The sequence below is a fragment of the Acinonyx jubatus genome, chromosome F2, assembly GCF_027475565.1.
Source record: "Acinonyx jubatus isolate Ajub_Pintada_27869175 chromosome F2, VMU_Ajub_asm_v1.0, whole genome shotgun sequence".
Lineage (NCBI taxonomy): Eukaryota > Metazoa > Chordata > Mammalia > Carnivora > Felidae > Acinonyx > Acinonyx jubatus.
In genome coordinates, this window is record NC_069394.1 from 48558423 (window position 1) to 48579005 (window position 20583).

Consider the following 20583-nt stretch of genomic DNA (forward strand, 5'->3'; position numbering starts at 1 on the left):
AAAAAACAAAAAAGTAAGGTGAGTATACTGCCCTGCTTAACACAACTGATTCAATGTGAGCACCATATTGTTTAGGCCATCCAGCTATAAGCTGAGAACCTATCCCTTGCACCCAGAAATGTATCTTCAATGCATTCATTATATTTTAAATGAATAACTCCTATAAAATAATAAAAAGCCCCAAACTGCTCAGTGCAGCAATACACGAATACAGGCCACCCTAAATACTATATTCACTTTATTTCTAATTTTTCTACTGGTTTTGATAACAATTTAGAGAAAGAATAAATGAAAACAAGGCACCATTATTGAATCACATCAAGAAATAAGTTTATCCAAAGGGAATTCAAATGGAAGATATATTTAACATGAATTCATACATTAGTAACTTACACACTTGTTATCAAGTACAACATCATTAAAGCACAAGATAGTCTCTTGCCAATCATAACCAAACCTCTGGCTTCCCTTATGTGTCACTCCCATGACTATCAACTGCACACAGAAAGAGACTAGAAGAAATTTATTGAAGATGGTTTTCCTGGAAATTTATAAAATGAAAAAGGCAAAATATGTCAAATAAAGCATAAACAGCAATGGGGCCCAGAACTTTTTCTGGAAAGGGTGCCTAAGGCACTACCAAAATGAACAGTTGTAAATTCCTGATCTGACTTTGAAATTTTATGATCTTAAAAATTTCAATTCAAAGCACAAGGTGACATAACCATGCTAATTGGTATATATTATTTTCTCAGTGCAGGCATATGTGAGAAATATTACGTTTGCCCAGGGCACTGTCACCCCAATACGTGTTTGTAAGACAGATGATCATATGAGACGGGAAAGTCAACTTGGTTATTTTTTTTAATGCATTTTAAGAACTGGTGACAGTGCAGTGCATGGTGGCACAATAGGGAAAAGGACTATTTTTATACAAAACAATATTAAATCAGTATGTGATGAGGTGAAATGGTGAAATAGTAAGAATTTTACCAAATGATAATTTAGAAACTGTAAATGCTTTTATTCAGAACTGCAAAAAGGCATCAATTATCCTCATTTGCTGGAATCATAGTTCCTATGAATAATAGCATCTACTGATGAACCTGATCAAGAATGAATTTTTAAAAAGTAATTTAAAAATTGGAATGATTCTGGTTAAAACCAGCATATAAAATTATGAAGACCAAATCAGACAGTGGTGACAGAAGTACCAGTATTTGGCTAATGAAAACAATGAATGCTCACGACCAGTGGTTCCCAGGTGCCCAGTGCTGGTGACTCAGGGCTGCCAGCAGCTGGTTAAGGGGAGGGAGGAAGAGGACCAGTGAGAGGGACTCTGGACCCTGCTCCAGCGTAGAGAAGCTCCACTTCTATCTGTTTCACCATACATTGAGGATGTGTGTATATCATTTTTTTTTAAGGCTTCAAAAAAAAGTCCTGAAAACCACAGCAATATATATATATGCTGTTTCCAAGCACACAAAGAGAACTGAAATCAGGACATCTGAGACAACAAAGGCTCCAAACTACTGGAAGAATTATCAGTTTTTTTCTCACTTAACTAATGCTAAAATGATTTGTCAACTGAGATATGCCATAGAGTAACAGCCTATTAGTTAGGCACCTTCAAGTTAACAGCACGTATGCAGACTCTAGCTAGCTAAGTGGGAAGGCAGGAACTGCTCGCGTGAGTTAGGCAACCACAAGCACAAGCAGGTCTCCTCTTAGCCTGACCTTGACAACATGCGACTTCTGAGAAGCCAAAGTTCTTCACGGCTGAGAGCTCATCTCCCTTCGACATTTCAGAGAACGAGAGATATGAGCTGCGATGCAAGTTTCAGTAAGAAGGAAAGGCATGTCAGCAAGGCACCGGGTGCATCCACTTAAGGACATATGATAAACACACAATTTTTAACATTAAATTATTAGAGATGATTGGCCAACATATGAATATGCATAGTGCTTGGCACACAGGTCCTTTAATAAAATGTTACTGAATCTATTCTGAAAATGTCTGAATATGTTCTAAAGGGTAAAAAACAGAGAAAAAAATAATTCTACTCTAAAAAAAAAAAAGCACGTAAAGTCCACTCTATCCTAATGCAGCAGCAGTGGGAAATTTTTTTTTAAGTTACAACAGGTTTTATGCTGAATACATACATTCTGGACCTAGGAAATAATACATTATTAAAATGCAAAATTTGATTTTGATTAATACATGACCACTATCATGAGTTTAAAAATCAGACTAAAATGTTACTAAAAAAACGGAGCAAATGTCTAAATGAATGTGTACAAATGTACAAATCAATGTATGAGATCTTAGCAAGGAAAATATAAAAATTGTCTTTTTTTAATAACTGAAGTATTTCATTAGTTAAAAGGGAATGGAATTCTGAATTTCCTCTTATATGTTTGGTCCTCATAGCTTCCGTGGACAAAGCAGTCCTAACCATTTTAGCAAATTCCAATTAAAATACTCTAATAATGTTGAATCTAGGATAAACTATCATCTATGCAGATACAGAATCCTGAATGTCCCACATAGTAAATGAAAAGGTCGAATCTGACCATGTTTACAGTATTCCACAATAGAAATAAAAGATCCAGAAGGGCAAATAAAAATGGCTTACTTACATGAGGTTCCTTTTACCTACTGATTGTACATTTTAAGAATTGAATATGTACCTTCCCTTCGAATGATTCAGTATTATTTATGAAGTCCTAAGCGAATGCATACTGTTTTGTAAACTGCAATGTCTAAACTGCAGCAATTTTGAGGCAAAAGTGAATGAAGTTTTATCCCATGGAAAAGCACTGAATACAGTTATAGGAACAAATTCAATACCATGTAATTTAAGAAGTTCTTGTCATCAGGTATGGACATTGGTTTATAAAACATATATTGCCTAGAACAAAGTACAGCAACCTATAAATCACATCCTAGCAATTTTCCATTCTTTCTAGGGACATTCAAAAAACAGCATTTTCACAATATGTAAATAAACAACCACAACCACCAAATCAGCTCTTCTCACGCGAGTTTCTAATCCTGATAGTGTCACTGCAATCACAGCACTGATTGAGCAGAGATTAACTTAGCACTTTCCTCCAAAAAAAAAGTATAAAAAGAATGCTTTAAATAGATATAATCCGTAGAGAACTAGGTTTACATCATAAATGCTAGGGATGAAAAGCATGTAAAATAACAGATTCATGATTTGGGGTGGGAGAGGAATCCATTGCTCCATACAGCACAAAAGAATTCTGCTCCTGCGGCCATGGCTCCTTTCATTTCTTAGCTGGGTTCTTGGGAGGAAGGAGTTTGTATGTGTTGAAGTAGCCCACCACCTGCTGGGGGATCTCTGCCAAGACACACTGAGCAAGCGCTTCTTTTGGAGCCTTATGAAAAACAAAATCAAAGTGACGTTATTAGTAACCAAATTACTGGCATTTTGATAACAGACTAGGAATACCTCACCAGTCAGTAAGAAACAGTAATTCCCAATTCCTAGACCTGTATCTTGTCTTAGGAATGGTCTATGAAGCATAGAATACGCTAAGTAACTTGTGTTACTTAGGAGTGTTTTATTACCCCCACTAACATTTATCAAGTCCTTTTTTGGTGCCAACATTTTGGCATTTGACAATTTTTTTTTGTTGCTTAGCTTTTAAATGTGGGTCTTTCATTTACTTAGTGTTAATTTTTTTAACTTTATATTTTGAAATACATATTCATAGGAAGTTGCAAAAATAATACAGAGAGTATTCACCCAATTTCTTCCAAAGGTAATATCTTATATAACTATAGTGTAATATCAAAACCAGGAAACTAGTAATGGTACATTTCACAGACCTTACTCAGATTTTACCAGTTTTATTTTACATGTGTTCATTTACATGTGTGTTTGCATTATTCTGTGTAATTTTATCATCTGGGTAGATCTGCATAACCATAACCACAATAGAGATACACAATGGTTTTGGGTGTCTCAGGGGCTCAGGTCATGATCTCATGGATCGTGAGTTCAAATCCTACATCTGGTGAAATCGAGCCCTGCTTGGAGTGAGCTCCTGTCCGGCTTTGGGTGAATCCCACTTCTCTCCATCTTTCTTTCCCTCTCTCTCTCTCTCCCCCCTCCCCCGGTAGTATTCTCTCTCTCCTTCTCTCTCGCCCCTCGTTCACTTGCACCCTCTCTCTATAAAAAAAACCAAAACAACAACAAAAAAGATACACAACAGTTTCATCACCACAAGGATCCCCAACATTACTGCTTTTAATCACCTCCCCCTACACTGACACACTGGCTGGTGGGAATGTAAAAGAGCATAGTTTCTTTCATAATTAAACATGCAGTAATCATACAACCCAGGAACTGCACTTCTGGGTATTTATCCCAGAGAAATAAAAACTCATGTTCACACAAACACCTGTACATGAATGTTTATAGCATGTTGGCATATAGTAGACAAAATTTGGAAACAATTAAAGATGTCCTTCAATGAGTGAATGGTTAAATAAACCAGTATACCTATACCATGGAATACACCTCACCGATCAAAATAAGAAGCAACAACAATGCAGAATACATGCTGAGTGAAAAAAAGCCAATCCCAACATTTCTATAACATTCTTGAAATGACAAAATTATAGAAATGGAGAACAGATTAGTGGTTGCCAGGGGTTAAGGCAGGGTGGAGGTGCAAGGGAAGTGGGTGTGGCTCTAAAAGGGCCACAAGAGGGGTCCCACAGGTGATGGGCCTTGTTTACATCAATGTCTACATCCCAGCTGGGATTCTGTGCTGCAGTTTTACAAGACGTTACCACTGGAGTAAACTGGGTAAAACAGGGTCCTGAGAGATTTTCATCAAGTCAACTTCCAGTTTGACAAATTCATCATATACTTGTACAGAATTTTTCTGTTGTTACATACATAGGTAAAGATAAAATAGATCTTAAAACATTCACAGCAACACCACTTATAACAATTTATCATATAGACTGCAAGAAACACACAAGTACACAACTTGAAGCAAAACTGCTGAATCTAATCAGCACTCTTCAAACCAAAAATGCACACATCCTCTAACCCCAGACTCCCACTCAACCACTTGGTTATGGATTGGTGAAGGTCTGTGGTCAAACTCCTTACTGTATATGAAGAATAAGGAGGAGTGGTACTCACATTCTGGAACTGTCTGAAAGGCACAAACTGGACGATGTCTCGGATGGCTACCTCGCCTGATGGGGACCGCAGACTTCCACCGTCACCATCCAGAAACTCCATGGCACTGAAGTCAGCACCTCCCACTCCAACAATGATGATGGACATAGGAAGCTTGGCAGCATTAACTATAGCTTGTCTGGTCTCATCAAGGTCTGTTATCACACCATCAGTAATGATTAAGAGCACAAAATATTGCTGCCAAAAAAGAAAATTATATCCACTGAGCACAGGAGCTCCCAAACAATAAAAGCAACAGTTAAAAACATCTCCAGCTTGATGAGTCCGTCTTTCAGTCTCTTTCTTATTCATTTTCCTTTCCAGTCCCTACCTAGGATACCATCTACATAAAATATTCTAAGACTCTCTAATGACAAGGAAATTTATTTATACAAAAATTGCAGGTTCATTAAAAATGCAACAGACCACAAAATACAGTTGGTATAAATATACAGAAGCAAGACATCTAAATGTCAGACACTAAACTTTTAGTGAGCATTGGAATAAACACTTTGATGTAACATAAGTATTAAATATGTTAAAGTATCGATCAAGAGAGTAAGTGGCAACTCTGTTTCTAAAAGGTCAAATATGAAAGAAGCAGAATTGTTTATCAAACTAAAGTGCACTTTTTGAAAAATGGATATGGTTTTGGGAGGAATCTTTCTCTCAATACTGTCATCTCTGATAAACGTTTTTAGAGAATGGTAAAATGTTACATAAAGTTGTTACCCCATCTTTTGGATCATTTAAGTCTAGAATGGAAATAAGTTTTATAACAGAGCAATCACGTGCTAAGTGTTCACTCTGCCCCAGGCACTGTGCACTTTATATGAATTATATTATTTCGGGGCGCCTGGGTGGCGCAGTCGGTTAAGCGTCCGACTTCAGCCAGGTCACGATCTCGCGGTCCGTGAGTTCGAGCCCCGCGTCAGGCTCTGGGCTGATGGCTCAGAGCCTGGAGCCTGTTTCCGATTCTGTGTCTCCCTCTCTCTCTGCCCCTCCCCCGTTCATGCTCTGTCTCTCTCTGTCCCAAAAATAAATAAAAACGTTGAAAAAAAAATGAATTATATTATTTCACTTTTCAACAGTTGTATGAGGTAGTTATCCCTGCCTTACTTTTGGGTATAAAAAACTATGAAACTAAGAGAGATTTGGTATCAAAATCCAACAGATAATGGTTGTCTAATTCAGACCCTTTTAGGATAGTAAGTAATTTTTCATCACTAACTGAAACAGTAAATTTCCTCAAGCCTTAATTTGTTAAGTCTACCTTTGAAAAGGTAGGTATTAGCCATTTGTTTTTAGTAGAACCTATCTAAGAAAATTAATTCAAATGGAATAGAAAAGACTCATGAGTATAAGGGTTATTTTTTTGTTGTCCTGCTTTGAATGATCACTAATTTAAAAATAACAGATGTTACTCCGAAACCAAGGACAGCTATCTTACTATTTCATGCTCTTTGTATCTTGATGGATCTCGGTACCAAAGGCAACTACCAACCCATATTCTCCCTGTCCCCTGGCACTACGATACTTACAGAAGCTGTCTGTTGTTGTGTTGCTGCAGCAGCAAACCTGGCCACATGATTTATGATTGGAGAAAAATTAGTTGGTCCATAGAGTTTTATCTGAGGAAGGCAGGCCCGATATGCCTCTACAATGCCTTGGATTCCTAGGCCAAGAAAAGCAGTATTAAAAATTGTCAAGCACAATTTAATTGTTCATTGTTCACTACACCTGTTAATTTAATTAATATACACGTATAATTATATATATGTATATGTATATATATACACACACACTATATTGCTTTAAATAGTTAAAAATTCTATATTCAAGAGTTTCTCTTCAGCCATATATTACAAAACTTCATAGTTATGCTCTATTGCAAAAACCTAAATGCTTCCCTCCTCCAACCAAAGGCATTTATTTTCATCGCAGCCAAATTATTCATTAATCTATAGTAGGACTGTTATATTGCTTAATTTTTGTTGTTTTAGGACTAAGACTCTAATGAAAAAAGAATGAAAAAGGTGCTATATCATACAATTGACGATAAGGCGTAAGTAAAAGTTATTGATTAAAATGGAAAAACTTTTGCATAGATGGCCAAAGATTCTCTGGACTCAGACGGCTATAATCCTAATGTTAATTCTAGTCAAGGGTTTATTCAGTAACTTAAAGATTAAGCATGGTATGATAAACTGTATAGTTCTAAAAACTCATTTCCAGCTTGTGTATTACATTTTGCTGCAGAAATACTAATGTGTTTGTTGATGCAGTACCGCCCAGGCCTGCCGAGATGTTGCATAGTAGAAGACGGGGCAGGGCCATTTGACTAGCTTTGACCACGCATGTAGATGGACATGACATTCATGTCTAAGTAGATATTTTAAGAACCACTGCCTATTTTCACCAGCAATCTTGCTTTTTCCTTCTGCAAAGAGAGCAGAACATCTAAGTCAAGGTTCTGAGTCCCAGAAAGAGAAGAAATAACGAGCAGACTAGCCACATGTAAAGGGATATATAAAGTGAGCAAGAAATAAACTATTTTTATTATAAATTACTGAGAGATTGGTTATTATAACAGCACAACTTAGTGGAATTTGAATGGCATTCCTGGTAAAAACACTCCTGATGAAGTTTTAATGTGACATACATGCCTGTTGAATCTACCCCTAACATTAGAGTGTCAAGGATGCAGGTAAGATACTAGAAATCCTCAAGAAATTCCCCCACTATACTTGTTGAGATCATTAAGGAAATCTGCCTGAAAAAATTTTACATGTAAACTAAAACAGGTGTCTTGCTTTAAACATGTCCAACAGGGGGTGCCTGGGTGGCTCAGTTAGTTAAACCTCCGACGTTGGCTCAGGTCATGATCTCATGGCTCATGAGTTCAAGCTCTGCATTGGGGTCTGTGCTGACAGCTCAGAGCCTGGAGCCTGCTTCAGATTCTGTGTCTCCCTCTCTCTCTGCCCCTCCCCTGCTCGCAACCTCTCTCTCTCCCTCTCTGTCAAAAAAATAATAAATAATTTTTAAAAGTTCTATTAAAAATGTCCAACAGAACAGAGATCAACAAGGAAAAGAAGTATATACTTGATTTAAAAGCTTCACAAGACCAGTGCTCTCCTCTTAACATTTAAGAGTTCTAATTAGCTCCTATTAGTCACTTTGAAGTTAGGAATAAGTCTCATGAACATCCTTTGAGAAAGTGACTAATTCATATGTACAGGTGATTTTACATGCACAAGGTGAAGCTGTAACTAGTGGTCAGTCAGTTCAGTGCTAACAAAAATAATATTAACATAGGCCAGCAGCAGGATCTTACTGCAATGATACATGCTATAGAAAATTTGAGTCCTCACAGCAATAATATTCTTTTTCATTTTTATCATTTCAGTTTGCTTTTCAATCTGAAGATATATAAGCTGTTAATTAAATTTCTTCACAAATATCCATTGCCTTCAGTTCCTCCACTAAAATTAAATTATGCCAAAATCCTTCCTTTGCATTAAAGGAACAAGCAAGACATATTATTTCTGGGCGCCTAAGTTCAATGATTAATCAAGAAAAGGGAATTCAACTCCCTTGCTTTAAAATAAGGCGTATTTTTTTTTCAGTACAGTATGTCCTCTGTCTAAAACCAAATGGATTATTTTTTTCAGACTATAAACCAAAAATAGAAAAGCTATGCTTGGTGACAGCCCAAAGATGGGCTCATTTTACTCAGAGTAAATGAAATTCTAAAATGAACTTTCACATGATGTAAGTCATCCATATTTATTGGCAAGAAATAAAACCTAATTAACACCAAATTCCAAAAATTGTTCCAATTTCATCATAAGCATGAAACACAGTTCTTGACAAGAATTGCTATTCCCGATTTCAAATGACTAGGGATAAAAAGGTCACAACCAGCCACTGAAAGTACATCAAAGGAACACTGAATTAGTATGGAAAATGTGTCCTAGAAAAAAACAAGAAAACCCTAATACAAACTGTTCCCAACAAAATGTTCATGCTCTTCTGCTCTATGAATATTGTTCATGAAAACTGAAGATAAGGAAAGAACGCCCTCTTCTGTTAGAAATCTAAATATTCTGTAAGTGTCAAAAGGACCCTTTGCAGAAAATTAGCTTATTGGCTACAATTTTATGCTTTTTTCCCTACCTCCTTTTCCTCCTACAAACAGTTCAGACTTGTATCATATTGTGGGACATTTGGCATTTTAGGTGGATTGTTCACTGGGGTAAAAAGGAGGAAACACTTGGATATGTGAGGTATAAAGAAGAAAATGAAATGAAACAGGTGTTGGTTTTCTGCTGTCTATGTAGAGGAGAGCCACTGTGGGAGCTTAATTCTTTGTTCCGTTGGTAGCCCACTCAGATGTAATCTGAGTAACAAGTAATTTGATGCTGGACATGTTTTCCTTGTAGAGAGTGGCTGCTACTCTGAGAAAAGCTTCACAAATCTGTATATATTCAATTACTTGTTTTATTAAAGGTTTGTTTTTAAAACCAACCCGTATGTGAAAATAATATGATTACGAGTATTGATCTGTTCTCAAGACCGAGAATCTTGTTTTTCTATTGAACCTCTCAAGGTAGAACTTACCCAACAATCATCTTCATAATAGATTTGCACCATTATTATCTTTACCACTTGAACCAACAACCTGGTGTAATTCTTCCACTTTATACAACAGAATGTTAAATATGTCACGAAAAGAAAACGAGGAAGGGAATTTGAGTAGTATTGAATCACAAGAAAACAACAAGTAACAAACACTAGTGAGGCTTTCTGTGTAAAATCTTCCTGTTAACTTTTTAGCTTACCGTTGCAGTAGGGATTGGATGGATTAAAGTTCATTGGAAATTCATGCGAAACCTGTCAAAAGATGAAAGGACTCATTAGACCCTGTTTTGCTTTTGTTGGAGGGAAATATTTAAAATAGGATTTCCTCTCACCTGCCACTGAGGAGGTATCTGAGCTCCAAAACCAAATGCTGGAAACATTTTATCACTAAAAAGAAAATTTGAAAAAACTGAAAGGTAACTTTTTTCTCAAAATAGAAAATTTTATCTTTGCTCATAATAAAACCAATAGAGCTTGTTTTAAAAAAATTCAAAATCTAAGGCAAATACAAAGATTAAACCCATAATAACCACTAGAGAACCAATGTTAATATTTGGCAACAATCACTCTAAGTATTTTTCTGTGTAACAAGGGTGAAAAATGTCTCTGTCTATATATATATTTATAAAACTGGAGTTTATATTCATATTTTATAACATACTCTTTTCTACTTAAATACTGTATATCATTTTGCTGAATAAATATGTAGATAAATCCATAAAGCCCTAAAAAACAAAAGTTCATTCGCTTATAGCAAACTCATTTGGCAGCAAAACCTGACCTCAACTGATATGAGGTTATTTATAGCTTTTATTCATACTACTGAATATGAATATTCATACATTTGGCCACAGAAACATGGTGCAAAGTCACATATAAAATTCTCACATTTCTGTAGCAAAATGTATGAATATTTGGCCCCAGTGGTGTAGGGATAAGGGATTATGGACCTGAATATATAACATCATGTGAATGGCTAAATATTCCACTGTATGGATATTCTCCCACAACCAATAAACATCCAATGCTTTGCTCTTATAAAACACTGTAATGAACATACTAATTTTTCTGCTGGGATATTCTTTTTATATTAATTAATTGTTCTTTTTGCGTTTAGGATAGAACCTAAGGTAGACACATTCTACACTTGCAACATGAAAAAGAAGTAAACACCTATTTTGGTAAATGTACGTTATTTGGGGGGTGTCTATTTCAGCAGTTTGTCTATATTCTATACAAAATAGTATGCTAACAGGGGCACCTGGCTGCCTCAGTTGGTGGAGCATGTGACTCTTGATCTCAGGATTGTGAGTTCAAGCCCCATGTTGGGTGTAGAGATTACTTAAAAATCCACCTGGGTGGCTCAGTTGGTTAAGCATCTGACTTCGGCTCAGGTCATGATCCCACGGTTCGTGGGTTCAAGCCCCGTGTCAGGCTCTGTGTTCACAGCTCAGAGCCTGGAGCCTGCTTCAGATTCTCTGTCTCCCTCTCTCTCTGCCCCTCCCCTACTCTGTCTCTCTCTTTCAAAATCAAATAAATATTAAAATAAATCAAATCAAATCTTAAAAAAAAATAGTGTCCTAACATATATAGGTATGATTTTAGGAATACAAATTCAGTTCTTGTCTAGTTTAGCAGCTGTAACAACCCCTTTCCCTAAAATGTCATCTCTATCACATCTCTATATTAAGTTCAAGTACACCCTAGGCTCTATTTCAAGACTTGTTTTGTTCCACTGTCATGTACTAGTTCTGTAATATTAATTAATACACCTTTTTTTACAGTTTATTTATTTTGAGAGAAAGAGATCAAGCATGTGGTGGGGAGGGGCAGAGAGAGAAGGAGAGAGAATTTCAAGCAGGGTTCAGGCTGTCTGCACAGAGCCCGATGAGAGCCCACGAACCATGAGATCATGACCTGAGCAGAAGTCAGATGCTTAACTGAGTGACCCAGGTGCCTCTAATTAATACAGCATTAAAATAAGTTTCAATATCTGCTAAAACAAAACTCCCCTTCATTTCTTTTTTTTTCCCCCCTCAAAAATTTCTTGGATTCATTTTTCCCACTAGGAAATTTTAAAAATCATTTTATCAGGGTTCTATTGCAATTTTGATTAGAATTGCTTAATTCTGGGATAATTTTTATATATTACATCATTATGACATCTGCCTATCTAGAATCATGGTATAGCTCTCCATTTAAACAAGTTTCCTTCTTTGTCTCTCAGTACAATTTTGTAGTTTTCCCTCACTAAAGATCCTAGAACTCTCTAAATTCATGCTTATTTTTTATTGCATCATGAACTGTGATCTTGTATCTGCTATAATTTCTTCAATTGGCTATTGCTGGCTACTGAGAAGTTACTGATTTTTTTAATTTTATGTTGTATCTGACCACCTTTCTGAACTCTCACTGATTTCTAATATTTTTTTACTTGATTCTCTTAGGTTTAAATTTATGTATGAAACTGTTTGGTAGAATTTATGTATGAAACTGTCTTGGCCTGGTTCTCTTGTGAGGAGTGGCTCTTTGGACTATACCATTCCTTCCATGGTTCTAGTCTCTTCAGGCTTCCTGCCTCTTTGAGTCAACTTTGCTAATTTAAAGCTTCCCCCCAAAATCTTCCTTTAATCCAGATGTTCCAGTGTAATAAGTTTTATTGAGTATTAACTTACAATTGTTAATTTTTTTTGGATCTATGCTTATAATCTCTGTCTCATTACTAATATTCTATGCATGTTGTTGGCAAGATTTGCCTATGTTTTGTTGAACTTGCAAAGAATCATCTTGTCATTTAATTTATTCATTTAGTGGTGGTTTTGAAACTTTCCAAGTCCCTTACTTTTGATGCTTAGAGGACATACAGCAAAGTACACAATATAGCCTGGAGAGCATGTCTCTGGAGCAGACAGCCCAGGCTCAATTCTGTTTCTGCCAGTTACCAATTGAGTCACTCTGGACAAGCTACTTAACTCCCTATGCCTCAATTTTCTCATCTACACAATGCAGATGATAATGGATGATAATAGTACATATGTCACAGCAAATTATAAAGATTAGATGAGCATCACATAGAAACTACATTAAATTGTGCCTGACACATGATGGCTCATACACAGATAGAATCTGCTATTATCATCATATCTTTATTTTTTCTTCCTATTCTTTAATTTTATTTTGTTGAAACTCTATTTCATTTATATTTGATTTTTCTTCTTTAAAAAATAAAAGCACGTAAAGCCAAAAATTTTCCTCTATTAAAGATAGGACCATGTATAGTCTTCTTGTTTCCTTCTATTTCTAGATAGTCTGTTATTATAGTTTGATTTCCTCTTTCATCTAACAACTACTTAAGATTTTTTTAAATTTCCATATGGTAAATTCTTTTTAGTTATCCTTTTGTATTAACTTCCAGGTGGCAGTCTGAGAAAGAAACCTTATAAATTTTTTATTCTTTATATAAACTCCATTTTAATTGTGTTGCTTTAAAAGTTTTATTATAGGAGAGCCTGGGTGCCTCAGTCAGTTAAGTGTCCAACTCTTGATTTCGGCTTTAGCTGTGATCTTGTGGTTCGTGAGTTCAAGCCTCACATGAGGTTCCATGCTGACAGTGCTGAGGGGCTCCATGCTGAAAGTGTGGAGCATGCTTGGGATTCTCTCTCTCCCCCTCTCTCTCTGTCCCTTCCCCATTTGTGCTCTCTCTCTCTCAAAATAAATAAATAAATACTTTAAAAATTTTTTTAAATTATTTCTAACTATTTTCAGTTGAAATGCTTTCATACTCTTTTATCAAATATGTCCATGGTTATATTTCCATTTTGGATTATATAACAAAGTATTCTATAAAATAATTTTTTTATTACATTTAATGAGTTTTGACTTAAATCATACTAGGTTGATATTGGAATTGCCACCTTTGCTTTAGATTAGTTTTCATTTGCCTGAAAAGATTACCTCTTTAAATGTTGTAACAGATTAATAAAAAGCTCCATCAATTTGTGTAAGGGCTTTTATCATAAAATAATAGGCAAAGGCAAGTGAAAATTTATACTGTGCTCTAAGAGATCCAGAACAAAAATGTATTAATGTAGATTGCTTTCTATTGTTTGAAATCTATATATTGAGAATCTATTCAAAATATTTTATAACAGTTAAGTCAAGTTATCTCTTGGCACTTGTTCAAGGTTGCCATTAAGAAAATAATTTGACAGCCACTGGCAAGAAACAGACATGTTAGTAAATAGTGTCTGTGAATGTTTACAGAATGTGTCATCTGAACTTCAATCACACAGGTAACTTATCCCTAATGAGTAAACCCCAAGGAAACCAGATCAAAGAAACAAGCTTGTGAGCTCTTTATAACTGATCACAGCCAGAGATTAGAGGTCAAAAGTAAACACTAAGACTGTCAGCAAGAGAAAACTAGAAAAGACAACAGGAAAGAAATTTTAGGGATAAAGCTACCCCTACCATGCCCCTTCCCCTCCCCCCTGTCAACCCCAGCAGTCTTATCACCAACAACGATATCCAAGTACTAGCAGATGAAACAGAAACTGCCCCTTCTGGGGAATTATAAAAACAAATATTTTAGTCATACTCACGCATCATAATCTTGAATGACCAGTCCCACAGACCAGATAGCAGTCAAATACTCATTAACACCATTGGGGCTGATGTAATGAAGGGAATCAGGAGACCTTGGGTCGCCATTCGAGCCAGTGAAGTCCACTCCCACCTGCCAAATAATAATCGCAGCCCTTAATAAGGAAAAGCCTACACTCGATGTCCAGGAAATGAAACAAATATTCATCCCAGAGCCTGCTGCTACCATTTTCTAACAAATGCCTGGGCCTACCAGTTTTTCCACAGACAAACAATTAAAGCTTCAGCATGAAACAATCTGTTATTCCTATTTTTTCTAGATGCCTCAAATCCATGACTTTAGATGTAGGGCTTATTTTTGTATGTTGTTTGACTAATGCTTCTATAATTTTAAATTGCTATAGGACATATTTGCTTTCCATCAGAAGAAACAGATCTGACCAACAAAGTTGAAAGCTTGTGGATGAGTTTATTAGACAACCTGTCTGAGGAGATCATACTAAACAGCTTGTATAAATTTCATCACTAAGTCAGTTTTACAGGGAAGGATAGAACACTGCAAAATGGTAGGAAAAAGTAATATGTTACACGACTTTTGAAAAAGTCAGTGTTACTTACAGTAAAATTCAGCTGACATCCTCCCATGATATAGTCAAGGAATGTGCATTCCACTGTAATCTAAAAACAGACAGCACTGTTAAAATTAAAACTCTTTTACTATACAAGAGATACAAAGAGCTCTCTGGCATACGTTTTTAACAGTTTAGAAACTGAACAAAACATGATATAAGCATGTGGAAACCACCCCAGCATTTGAGTTTAAGGTACCGCTGCCCCTACTTGTCATGAATTTGTATGATTTTAATTTGAGATAATTAAATCAATGTTAAGATTAGAATATTAATGGCCAAAGATGAAATCACTTTAGGTTTTAAGAAACTGGCAATGAATCTAATATGTTGAGACCTTTAATAAGCATAATAATTGAATTTTTTTAATAAAAAACAAAACCAGAAAAACCTCATTTGTTTGTTGTAAGAAGTCTCTTGAATTTTCCCCTCTGTTTACAATATCTCAACTCGAAATTATGACCAGGATAGATGCACTGGGTCAGGTTGTTTCTGCTAATGCTCTGGGAAAATACCATGATGCTTCATATTTCTTACAATAAGGAAAAAACTTTAATAATCTTTTCTTTTGCTAAAAAGTTGTCAAACCTTGGAACCAAATTTACTTGAAAGATTTCTTTACTATTTCCTACTCTCTTCTTTTCCTTAAGGGTATCCAGATGCTCATGTGATTTTCAATTGCCCAAAATTCAATTCACATTTCTTAAGAAAAAACTTTAATATTCTTTGTCTGTTTGCTTAATATATACCATATTGAAAAAAGAACTTGAAATGGGATCTCATTACACTTACTATAAATGGTCAATATCAACTAACCTCACAATGTTTCACACTGATAACACCTGAATTCTTGTAGCTTTTCTTCTTTTGCCTCTTTTTTTCATTTATGCATTCAAATTCCACCTATAGGAAGAAAAGACAAAATGTTAATTCTTTCTAGCAATACTAAAAATGCCAATGTGGGCCACCTGGGTAGCTCAGTTGGTTAAGCATTCGACTCTTGGTTTCGGCTCAGGTCATAATCTCACAGTGCTTGAGTTTAAGCCCCACATCGGGCTCTGTGCTGACAGTGCAAAGCCTGTTTGGGATTCTCTGTCTCCCTCTCTCTCTGCAAAGTGTCTACCAAGTGGCAGGCACTATTCCAGGCACTGAAAACAGAGATGGTAAGATATGGCCTTGCCTTTGAAGAATAAGAGTAGGTAAACCTTGCCATGGCAGCAACATTAAAAGCCTCATTCTGTCATGGAGGAGGGAAGGATCAAGATAGTTGGATTTAGGAAAACTCTACATGATCCATAAAGTATTACAGAGTTGGTTGTTCATTCAATATCTTCTAAAAGTAGTTCATTTACTGATTCTGAAGGATAGTGACAACAATCCAGATCACTCTTCATATTTAGTTCTTTTAGGTAGCTTGCTTTTTTTGAATTGTTCAGATTTTTAGCATTTGCCATTAGTTCTGCTTTAAAAAAAATTCTTTAGGATATTTACAGCTGAATTTTGCTGTTTTAATTAAACTACTAGGTATGATTTTTTAAAGTTTATTTATGTATTTTGAGAGAGAGAGCATGAGAGCATGCGAGTGAGGGGGAGGGACAGAGAGAGAGAACCCCTAGCAGGCTCTGTGCTTGGGGCTCAATCTCATGAACCATGAGATCATGACCTGAGCTGAAATCAAGAGATGTAGGCCTAACTGACTGAGCAACCCAGATGCCCCTAACCCATTAGGAATGATTTTAAAAGCCTTTCATACTTCACACAAACATTTTTGTATAGTCTACTTCTAGTACCTGGCCTTTGTGACCAGGGAGTAGGGACAGGGCAATAGATCTCTATGTGACCAACTAAAAATTCTAGTCTCATTAGGTTTGTTTAAAACTCATTTTTCCCCATTACTTAAACCAAATGGCTCATAAGTGTTATTTATTTATTTTGTAGTTATGTTTTGATCTAAAACTATCAGTATCTTTTAGATCACCTCACTTACATGACTAGGTAAAAAAGACCTCATCTAACCATAACCTCTTATGTTTTCAAAATCAAAGGCTATATGCATGAACATTATGCAGGTAATAAACAATTCATATTATTCTATTTTAAGTAAGCTATAAAGAGAATTAATAGCTTATCTCATTCAAACTAGAAAGGAAATAAGATGGGGACAATTGATAAATTTTACTTATAAAATGCTCTGGAATAATTTTTAGGCACCTCGGCTTTAGAGACAGGAAAGTTTCAGAAGCACTTTTAGCAATATGTTGGGATACTAAATAATAAACTGAATGTAGTTAAAGCACATTAATGATCTTGACAAAATTAGTGCCATTAGATGGAGGCTTAATATTACATAATTTGAAATACCATAATTATCCTTTTATCCTTCCCTTCAGTGAAGAAAAGTCGGAGAGAAGAATGAGAGGCATATTGTAAAAGCGGGTCCAAAAGGAACATAAATGTACACAGATCAAGCCTAGGTATTTATCTAGTGTTGTAGAACTTAATTATTATGACCAATGAAATACCAAATGCTTTAAAACTAGGGTTTTCCAATCAAACCACATATGTTGTCTGAAGCCAAAGGAAACCAAACCTCTAAATACAAATGTAAACTTATACTCCAAGATGAATTTTGGATCATCCAATTACTACACAAATAAAATCCACAGATTTCATAGCATTTTATAATACAGAGTAAAACCATGGCAAACTGTTTGCTATACCAAGGGGGAAAAAATGAAATAATAAATACATGGCCAACCATAAAGTACATTCAAATGACAAAGATGTAACTTACAGGTGAGTTTCTGGAGGCTTCTTTCAGTTTTGTCATGGTGGTTTGAAATGTTCCAATGAGATCATGTGACCCGTCATTATCATAATCATAGCACTCTACCTAGAATTAAGTATAATAAGAATATATAAAAATCAACAAAATTTTGTTTAAAAGGATTGGCTGCAATAATTGAGACTTACCAGGAAGTGCCCTTTCAATTAAAATAAGTGAAAATGTTTATTATGCAGCTCTACTTAGAGAAGTAGGAAGTAACTTCCTGGAGGAGTAATACTGAAACACTTCAAACCCCAGCTATCCTTGGAATAGGGCTCTAGGATAGGTCATAGGCAGACAAAAAGTACAAATATTGTTTAAATTCCATATTAAGCCGTTCCCAGTTCACCATCATGCTCTTTATAAGAGCTGATAAAATCAAAATGAAATTACGTCTTCTTTCTCATCCACTTCTTTACTTTGTTATCACTATACAATGACTAAAAGCCATCATCTGCAGGAAGAAAGGAAGTCAGATCCTAGACAGCTAAAAATTGTATAATTAAATCCTAGATGATTTAGAAATATGGAATGTTTTTCATCAGCTGCAATCTGGTAAGGCTAGGTTTGTATTCAGAGTTAGATATGATGAAGTCATATCTGCATCCTTCTGAGAATCACAAGTCTTACAATAAAAAAGAAAATTCAAGGGAAAGAGTACTTGATCCATTGAGGAACTATCTATTCTAGGTCATATTGACTCTATTTCCATGTAAGACAGGGTGAATTCTAGTCTTACCTATGCCTCTGGCCAAATGTTTGCTCTTTCTTACAGCAGGCAGAAGAGAGCTGAGAGTATATTTGTTTATATTTTTGTTTTTGTTTTTATTTTTAAGTAGGCTCCACCCCCAGCATGGAGCCCAATGTGGGGCTTGAACCCACAATGCTGAGATTAACACCTGAGCTGAGATCAAGAGTCCGATGCTCAACTGAATGAGCCATCGAGGCACCCCAAGAGCTGCATGTAATTTTGTGCCAAGTTGACAGAGTAACCAGAGGGTAAATATTCACAAGAATACCTGATTATTCATTGTAATGAAAAAATTAATGTGGTGTGAACTGTTAGCAAGGAGAGGTGTCCATTGTGATCACTGGATAACTAACATTTTTAGAGTGCTTTATAATTTCAGAACAGATTATCTCATTTCTGCAAACATTTTTATGTGCACTGCACACATTCTCTACTTAGGCTTGTGAAGTAGGCAAAGGAATTAAATAGTCATAGAAGATGGTATGTTTTATTTGGTAAGCAATATAGGTAAAGCTATGCTGAGGGCACTTTTGAATTCTTCAAGAGCCTATGATTTAAAATAAAAGCCTATAAGAAGTGATCTGCCAAGAAAGCATCCTTTACAAAGTTATATTAATTGCCAAGCTAAAATGCTTAGGGATTCTATATGTTCAGCCAGCAAAATGATTTACCTTCTTCTCAGTTCTATGAGAAGTGAACTAAGTGCCTATAACAAGGAGTCTTTCATTCCTTACTAATATTTTCATTAGTATTCAGGAAGACTAAAAACCAATCAATAAAAACAAGGCCCAGAATTGCAATTTTGAGTAACAGTAAAGGGTTTTTATTTTTAGAAACACTTTGGTCATGTACCAATTATGACAGTTTGATTCTTGCCTTATGTATCTTGTATTTAATTTTTAAACCAAAGCCCTTTATCTGACTCTTCAAAGTATCAGGAGAAAAGAAAATTAATGATCTTACTATTTTTTTTCTAGAGAAATAAAATTAAGATAAAGCCAAAACACTTAATATTTTCATGCATTTTTAATGCATTTCTTTAAATTATGGAAAATAGAACTGGACCTTTTTTTTTTAGGCAAGCTCTATACCCAATGTGGGGCTTGAACTCACCACCCCATGATCAAGAGTAGCATGCTCTATGGACTGAGTCAGCCAGGTGCCCCCAAATTTTGCATTTTAGATTTGCATTCAGCAAACTCCAATTTATATATAAGATCAAGCTTTGATAAGGCCAATTTTATTTTAAGAAGCTTATGAACACCTAAAACTCTTCATATGTTTAGCCTGCCTGAGACTTCAAGGAATGTTAAAATATTTTTAAACTGTAATTTCTGATAGCACACTATAATAAATATACAGGAAAACCTCACTGTTGCCTCACTGAAGGCAAATGTTTGGCGCTAAAGAAAGATATAACATTTATAATACTGGCATATGGTCAGATATAGTTTGAGGTAAACAATATAATAATTTAATCATTTAATTTCTCCATTTAATTTCACCATTTAACTTCTCGTCTCAAAAATACAAAAACTAGTACTATTGGCTGTTTTAAACAACAGTATCAGCAGTGCTTATGAAATTGAAATATATGCATATATACATATGCACATATGTATATATGTAAAAGAATGTACACACCACACAATACTACATTCACTAAGGCATTCCCATTTTAGGCAAGGTGGTAGCATGCATGATTATTTCTTTTATTCATTTGATATTATGAAAATATTAATACATGCTGGAGTGATAACACTGGCACGTTCACACAGCAAATTACCAATTATTCTGACTCTATTCTGTGCTCTAATGCTCTTTGCTACACCTCTACACCTCTAAACAGTTTCCAAACACCACAAGAATCACAGATGTATGACTTTGTGATATTGCAAAGAAATA

General features: G+C 35.4%; 1 protein-coding gene across 4 annotated transcripts in view; it reads right to left on the bottom strand.

The window, feature by feature from the left end:
- Positions 1-313: 313 nt before the first annotated feature.
- Positions 314-20583, bottom strand: part of CPNE3 (copine 3) — a 47256-nt gene continuing 26986 nt past the window's right edge. For all 4 annotated transcript variants that reach the window (XM_027064280.2, XM_015074739.3, XM_027064279.2 and 1 more), the window contains 9 exons: positions 17895-17993; positions 15917-16003; positions 15090-15149; positions 14471-14604; positions 10202-10256; positions 10070-10121; positions 6770-6903; positions 5190-5426; positions 314-3405 (listed from right to left, as the gene is read on the bottom strand). In XM_027064280.2, the coding sequence (XP_026920081.1) occupies positions 3295-3405; positions 5190-5426; positions 6770-6903; positions 10070-10121; positions 10202-10256; positions 14471-14604; positions 15090-15149; positions 15917-16003; positions 17895-17993 (969 nt within the window). In that variant the 3' untranslated portion in view covers positions 314-3294. The remainder of the gene's footprint in view (positions 3406-5189; positions 5427-6769; positions 6904-10069; positions 10122-10201; positions 10257-14470; positions 14605-15089; positions 15150-15916; positions 16004-17894; positions 17994-20583) is intronic.